An 8,094-nucleotide genomic window follows, 5' to 3' on the forward strand; every position below is an offset into this window, starting at 1 on the left:
TGAATCTAACCCCCGACCACAACCCGTCAGTGCAATCGCACCACGGCGTAATCAAGTCTACAGTTCCAAGGGCGTACAGGGGGGGGGGTCCAGGGGTCGAGGACCTCCCCATGCTCGCGCAGAAAACGCATCTGAGGGGTGCTAATTTCAAAAAATTCCCCAGACCCCCCCTTCGCGTGCTCCTAACACCCCCCTTTCGAAAATCCTGCGTACGCCACTGTATATATCTATATCTATCTATATATATCTATATCTATATATATTAGTGCAAGCGTGCAACAGTCGCGCCGCGAGAGCAATGGCAGCCGGTAATGCAGTGGTTGGAAACTATCGGCGGTGTAGCCGTAGGTGAAAGAGAGTAGGCCTGGCTATAGTATACAAACATTAAGAATTTTGTACTAAGTAAATAGATTTCGTATTTAGTTAGCATTATATTTTATTGCAACGCTTCAAGGTCTTCAAGTGCCTGTGGTAGGGCGCTTCTCGCACGTGCCGTGCTCTGCACGGTCGCGCTACTCTGCACGGTGCAGAGGTGAAATATGCTGATATGCGATTACTACGATTAAACTCCAAAGAAATAATATTTCAGAATTCTTTATCCCAGTGGTGTTAATAAAATTTTAATCGGTGATACAACAATGTACAAGTATAAAAAAACACAAAATCAGCACATTTAATTGGCTTTGTCCAAATAATCATAGATGGCAGCAGAGTAAGGAATGGCTGCGCCCGCTCTAGTTTTGGTTTTGTAATGTAGGGAGACAAATTTTATCAAATATTTGGTTAGTGTGGTACTTCTTAAGCCAAGGTAGGTATTGGCGATAAGGAATAATGCACTTGCATTTCATATGACATATACTTGTAAGGAACTGGCTATTACAGCCACAACTGACACTAGAGTGACTAGTCGGTCGAAAGACGACTTGGCTGGACAGGCTGGCTGCACGCGCACGCACGCGCGCGCGCACACACACAGACGCCCATACACTTCTTCTTCTTCTACTTTTATACTGGACACATATATACCCGTGGAGACGCACACATATACGTAGCTCTACTGGTGTTTCCCATTCACTTTCCCTACAAGGCACAAAGTCCTGCTACAGCCAGGGCCCCTGTACTACTGTAGTACTGTACTAGTAGTACTAGTAGTAGTATAGTACTGGTAGTAGTTAGAACGAAGGGGCTACACCGGGCGGTAGAGCTAACGGGGCCCAAGCCTAGTTTAACACCCCAGATTAGTTTAGCACATTTGCAAAAACATATTGCGGGGAGTCGTAGTGAACTCGCCTGGAGATCCGGCAGCTCGACTCATACACTCTAGCTTTCACACCCAGACTGTTTATTGATTATGATTTATTATATGAGTATGCCCTACGCATAATAGAAAGTTATTCCCACAAAAATGCTACATTAATGTTATATAGACAGGCAGGGGCAGCTACTAGAATTAGAGTCCGACTAAAATTGCCTCCAATAGAATGCCTAATTACATACCACTCACGTCGGAGTGTGTGAAACACCTCAAATGAGTTAGCCCGTGAGTCGAGCTGCCCGATCTTTATGTAATGGGGGTCATCTTGACCCACAAGCCGAGCTGGCCGACCTCCAGGCGGGTAAACTCGCCACAATGCGAGACAAATTGGTGGGTGGGTTGAGTTAACTGGTGCCCGAGCTAGCATATACCATGAACCATAATATGCGACCATTACTTGGGCTTTAGTAATAGTACTATTACTACTAATACTACTAATACGCTGTTGAAATGCTCCTCCACAAGACGATAACAATCAGTGCACATACACTGAACTGTGTAATTATACACAGCATGAGATATGACTAGGAAAGAGTGACTGAAAAAAAGAGAAAACCCTAAATTTGAAGAAACAGTAAAATATTTAAAGCTAAGTAACTTTTGCAAAATAAAATCTAAAAAATGTCTGTCTACAAATTTCTATAAAAAATAATCTCGCTGAGGGAATGTAATATGAGCAATTAGTAATAACTACTATGAATAGCTCATTGTAATAGTATTACATTTATGGTAGCACATTACAGTTTTGGTTAAGTGTACATGCTAAACTTTTAATATCTGAGACAAGCCTCACTTCATACTAAGCTTCAAGCCAGACCCCTGGGTGGCACTCGCCTCGGAACTGGGTAGGGGGCGCCTCGGGGACCTTGAAAACCTAACCCTGTCCCAATATAACCCTCCCCCCTGGGAGGCAGACGTTATGAACACAATTACGTTCATTGAGAAAAGAGGTAAAGGAATGTTCTGTTGTAACGTATAATGCCTGGAGGGATTTTCAGATATGTACCAGCAGGGAACGCTAGTAGATTATATTTTTACTGTATATTCGATCTTGTAGGGCGGTATTTTTTCAAGACCGGAAGACTTTGCCAGACCAAAAATTTTCCCAACATGTCAAACATGTTTGTTATATGTATGAATCAATTAAGCATATTTTAATGTTGTTATATTTTAGTAGCTATAACTATAATAATTATGTTGTTGAAGCCATTTAGTGTTATTTGGTACGTGCTGGTTGTTATTTAGCATGCATCATACAATAATATATACTATGTTATATCCCAATATAACATCAAGGACTATTTTGGAGGACTATATTTCTTATGACATTTCTTACCATGGTTCATTTCAGATTCCTTATTCTATTGAATCCCTCTGGTACCTTTAGTGCAGGAGACACGGTCCGGTGAAACTGAGAATTTCATCGGACCTGCTTATGATTAACCGGCATTCTCCAGCAGTTTGACAATATTAATGAACTCTGTGTAACTCCCATTTATATTGCATTAGAGAGTTGTATTTTTGGCCCAAGACTACTAGATATCAGTAGGGGTGTAACGATTGACCGATGCATCTTTAAATCATGCAGCGGCCAACGATGCAATAATCGAAATGCAGCGTCCGTGTTACGGCACAAACGATACGGATGTTAAACAGTGAATAAGGCAAGCTAAACTATATGCATATATGTTAAGCACGGGGGTAGAAATTAACTTTTGAATGCAGGAGTCCAACGGACTCCCTACCCTCAAAAAGAGGGAGTCTGCAGCAAAATGAGGGAGTCCGCAGTCTGAGGTTCAAAATTAAAGATGTTAACAATAACGCATGTGCTTATTTTTACGATTCATGTGGTTGCACGTCTGCCAAATTTTCTTTGGACATTAGCTGAAAAAATACGGCTCCGGAACGAACTAGTTTACTGTTAGTATAGCAGAATTTTCAGGGAGTCACACGGACTCCTGCATATGTCAAATCAGGGAGTTCGACAGTAAATCAGGGAGTATTTGACTCCGGACTCCCGTTAATTTCGCACCCTGAAAGCATATGTAATTACTTTTAAATTGAATTCTTTTATTTTAATTTCATGAACTGCCTTTCTGTATCACGTAAATATCCCCGGGTATCGTAGAAATCGGAGGTCAATATATGTGGTGCACTTCTATTGTCGACTACAGGTCAGTCTAGACTAGAGCATACTCAACACTTCACGGTGTGTTTTAGCCATAGAAATATATTTATAATAACTGATTGTTTACTATATATGAATATGGCTTTGACATACTCATAATATGTTTGTGTTATGAAAGTATTGGAGTACATATTGTAACAATAAAATAACATTAGAAATTGACCGTATATTTCGACAGACTCGCTCTGTCTGTGTATCGTGAATCCGTGATACGTATCATATTGTGACTTACGTATTAAGATACGTATCGATCATGCCTTTAATGTATCGTTACACCTCTAATAGTTAGCTGGGGGGGGGGGTCAGTTCCACGCAGGCGTTGGCATTGCCCCTTCCTCCAATCAAAATGAGATCTCTTCTTTGGTTATTTATGTACAATTTATTTAAATTTAATGATTTTAGTTGTTAAAAGGTGGCGCCATAATATAATAATTTTGTCACTGTGTTGAAAATGTAGCATTGGTAACTTTTGCGCAGTAAGAGCCAATTTTTGTGGATGTTACTATAGTTTATATCATAGAAATAAAAATTCTCGAAATAAGGAGTGACTGGGTTTATTTCCAAGACTCGTTGTTATATATGTTATATCTTATAGGCATCAAATCTGATTAAAAATGAAAAATTTTCAATCTTGATTTCCATACTTTTCAATATGTGAACATTGTAAAATAAGCCAATTCAGTCTCGTTTGATAGTTAGGCCTAGCTCAGCTGACGAAGTCAGATGCAGCTTGTAGAATCGCATGATTCTCCGTCCGTCCGTCCGTCCGTGCGTGCGTCCGTCAACAGTTGGGCACAATTCTTAACCGCTCGACGTACGGTCTTGATATTCGGAACGTCGGGGGGATCGCGAAAAGGACTTGGGATGTCGAATTTGGGGGTCAAGGGTCAAAGGTCAAGGTGTGTCAATGGAGGGGGAATATTTCCCCCTTAACTTAAGGTATAGGAGGAAATACGGAATTGCGGCACAAATCTCAACGGCTTGACCTAATGATTACGACATCTTAATATTCGATGTATAGTGTGATGGGGAGGAAACCAATTACCAGCGCGAAATTGGAGGTCACAGGTCAAAGTGCAGTGGGGGGAAAGGTCAGATATCAGACATTTTCTAATGGACCGAGTGCAAAACTTTTTTGTTTCAGCGCTGACCTACCATTTTTATCACTTTATTGAAAGGACCATGAAATGTGCTTTCCGCTGACGTGCGAAGAGTAAGTGTCTGATTACATTTTGACCCTCAAGAGGAGGGATAAACACGGATTTGTTGACTGTTAACAAAGGACTGAACTGCTTTTGCTATTAGAGCCCCCTCCACCCACCTCCCCCTATCCTTCCCCCACCCTCCGCGCTCGACGCATATCCATGATAACATGTTAATATAGTGAAGTCATTAAAGTTACACAGGTGTATCTTTATTACTGTACTACCGGTATAGCAAAGCCTATCATAGATTTTAGATCTGTATTAGTAGTATCCTAGATATATGCTCTGAGCGTGAACACGGTGGCGGGAGGGCACACTTGATTCGGTTGCCAGTGAGTTTATCAGAAGAATACCTGGCTACATAGTACATGTCAGTTGAGCGCTGTCGCTCTGCGGCACTTGTTTTCTTTATATTTGGAAGAAGTACCCTCTTTTTTTAATAAACTCTATTAATTTTCTGCAGTATAAGTAATGTTCACCTAACAAAAGATAAAGTGTAGCAATATTAATAACATTAAAGTCAGCAAAGCTATGTCATTTGTTGTACACTATTTTTTGTACACTCAATTGCACCCGCACTAATTATACAACATATGCCATTGAATAAAATTTACGTCTCAAATCTCTGAGTATCATCCATGATGCAGAGAAATCCAGATGGGTGTGGTTCCGACACATTTTCTTCAATATTCGTTTCTACAATGTTGGCGTATTAACGATTTTGTTATAGTTTCAGGTACATTCGTTGACATGGGGCGTAAAGCAGTAAGGAGCAAAATTGCACCCGCACTTAGGCGAGAGGTACTGCAGTTAGCTGAGCAGTTATTGCAAAGTAAGTTTACAAATAAGGCTAGAAATTTTATAGTAATAATGTTGTATATTTTATGTATGTAAATTGAATATGTTTCTGTAAGTGTGAATGTCTAAACGAATATCTTCAAACCCGCACACGTGCGTGCATGTGTGGTACTTAGACAGCGTGTGTTGATTCATTCCATATAATGAGATCACTGGGCTATCTTAATAGTTTTTATTCAGGTAAAATCTATTCGTTTTGCTAAAATTCAATTTGCCAGTATTCAGGGTTCGTAGCGGGTCTTCCAAAGTCTTATAAGTACTTATTTTGCCAAAAATAAAATAAGGGCCTTTATTAGTACTTATTTTTTTTGGTGAAATCTTAGAAAAGTACTTAATAGTCCTTATTTTTCAACCTACAATATTTCATATAAATTGTTTTATAAACTTTTTTCGACTTAGAATTGTTGTATATATAACGAAATAATTAAATCTGCTGTGCAATTGTATATATAAATATTATTAGTGTACTTTAATAGTCGGTGATCTACCAGAAATCGCGTAAAAAAGTCTTATTTTTGCCTCCAGAAAGGGTCTTATAAGTCCTTATTTCAACATGTGTCTTACTACTATGAACCCTGGTATTGTGGTGATGTCAGTTAAGATGTGTCAGAAGTGTGGTCAATAGTTATAAATAATTAATATAAATTGTGTTATTTCTAATACATATATATTTATATAATCAGTCTTCCTCTTTTTATCTTCCTCCCCTTTCTCACTGTCTTCCATATCTCCTTTCCCTAGTTGTCCCTTATTCTTTTTTTCCCTGTGAAAGGAACATGGGAAGAGGACAGAAGTAGATTAGCAGTGGGCAGAGTAAATGTAAAATGAGATGAAGCAAAAGAGGCATAGCTAGAGTAGCTATATGAGTAGTTGACCAATATTTCTATGATTAATTTGGTGGATTACGAATCGGGTATTTTCAGTCATCCTGGCACATTGGACTAATCCCTTGTTAGTAAGATATTCGCAATTATGTATAGAATTGCTTTGGCAATAATTTTAGGAAATACCTGTTGGTGTCTTATATATCACCTTATAGCTAATGTCATTTTGTCCACCTTTGTAATTAACTAGTAAATTGACATATAGTGACAAAGACATTCTCATATTCATTTCCTGTCATGTACAAGAGAAATGCAGTAAGCACTATCAGAGATACTTTTATATATTAAATTTACCTGCATGGCACTTATTAAACTGTAGCTGGCAGAGTTGTGGATATACTTCTAAATCCACTTACTTACTCCGTGCAGTTTTAGTGTATATCAAACATAGATGTTGAGTGTCACTCTTTAGTAAGGTTATTATATAACTGTGTCATCAAAAAATAAATACCTTTAATAGTTTTCCTCTAGTTTACATTACAATAGCACCTTTAAAGTGTTCTGTGACAATTCTGTGTATCAATTATTTTGTGCAGAGTGTACAGTGCCACCAAACTCTGTGAAAGAAGAGTGGGAACAGTTTGTTTCCATCTATGAGCTTGTTCAACAAATAAGACTCAAGGAACAAGGTAACCTGTAATCATTCATGTGTTACTACATCAGGAGAATATATGAAAATATTATATATAGTAAGCTATCATCTAGATAAAATATTTAAATTCTGATATTTATGAACTTTTATATCATGATATTTAATGCTTCAAAGTACACCACAAAATATTTATGAACGATGATACTCTGTTCAAAACCATCAGACCTTCATTTAGTTATGTCACATACTGGCAGAATTTTTTGCAGACATGATTGAACAGAAAATTATTCTAACGTGAAAAGTGTCTTGTCTACATTTTCAAATGTAGAATTATGTTCAAGTTTCTATATAAAAACAACAACATTAATTCTACTTCCTATATATATTCCAGCCTATGGATTTGTACCTCCAGACAGGGATGCACGGGGGTTTGCTACGTTTATGAAATGGGCTAAAAGTAAAGGAATTAAAGCAGATAAGGTTGATACTGCCAAGTTTGGGATTGGAGGTTTTGGACTACGAGCTAGTGCTGAAATACAGGTAGGCATGTTGTTAATTTGCCTAATGCAGGTTGGTCTCTAATTAAGGTTTCATTTGCTCATTAGACAAGAGCCTAGTCAATTACTTATTGTTTATTACTTATTATTATGATTACTATACAGGAGCCAATTGTTATTTTTTCTAGTGTTGTGAATTTGTCTCACTTCCATTTTGTGGCTCCCTTACATCTAACTACTTTTGTAGCTAAACTAAAAGTCTTTACCTATTTTAAAGGAAGAGGAACTTTTCCTTTCCGTACCAAAAGATGCAATGATGACTATTGAAACTGCAAACAAATCCTCTCTTGGTAAGTGATGGGGCCTTAAAGTAATTACTGTGAGAAGAGAATCAAAACTCAATCAACTTCTCCCATATATATATATATATATATATATATATATACTATACTACCTAACTACTACGACCACACGTACGGTACGTCGTACTTATTTAGTTTGGTTTCGTTGTAGTTAGTTTACGTTTAGTTAGGTGGTAGTCGGTACGTTACGTTC

General features: G+C 38.1%; 1 protein-coding gene across 1 annotated transcript in view; it reads left to right on the plus strand.

Moving 5' to 3' along the window:
- Positions 1 to 707: 707 nt before the first annotated feature.
- The window catches only part of LOC106821560 (histone-lysine N-methyltransferase setd3-like), a 60,469-nt gene continuing 53,082 nt past the window's right edge, over positions 708 to 8,094 (plus strand). Inside the window, exons 1-5 of the mRNA XM_014826430.1 lie at positions 708 to 808; positions 5,439 to 5,540; positions 6,987 to 7,079; positions 7,434 to 7,582; positions 7,817 to 7,889. Coding sequence (XP_014681916.1) covers positions 5,459 to 5,540; positions 6,987 to 7,079; positions 7,434 to 7,582; positions 7,817 to 7,889 — 397 coding nt within the window. The 5' untranslated portion in view covers positions 708 to 808; positions 5,439 to 5,458. The remainder of the gene's footprint in view (positions 809 to 5,438; positions 5,541 to 6,986; positions 7,080 to 7,433; positions 7,583 to 7,816; positions 7,890 to 8,094) is intronic.

This window comes from Priapulus caudatus, unplaced genomic scaffold (assembly GCF_000485595.1).
Source record: "Priapulus caudatus unplaced genomic scaffold, Priapulus_caudatus-5.0.1 Scaffold4, whole genome shotgun sequence".
In the NCBI taxonomy this organism is placed as follows: Eukaryota; Metazoa; Priapulida; class Priapulimorpha; order Priapulimorphida; family Priapulidae; genus Priapulus; species Priapulus caudatus.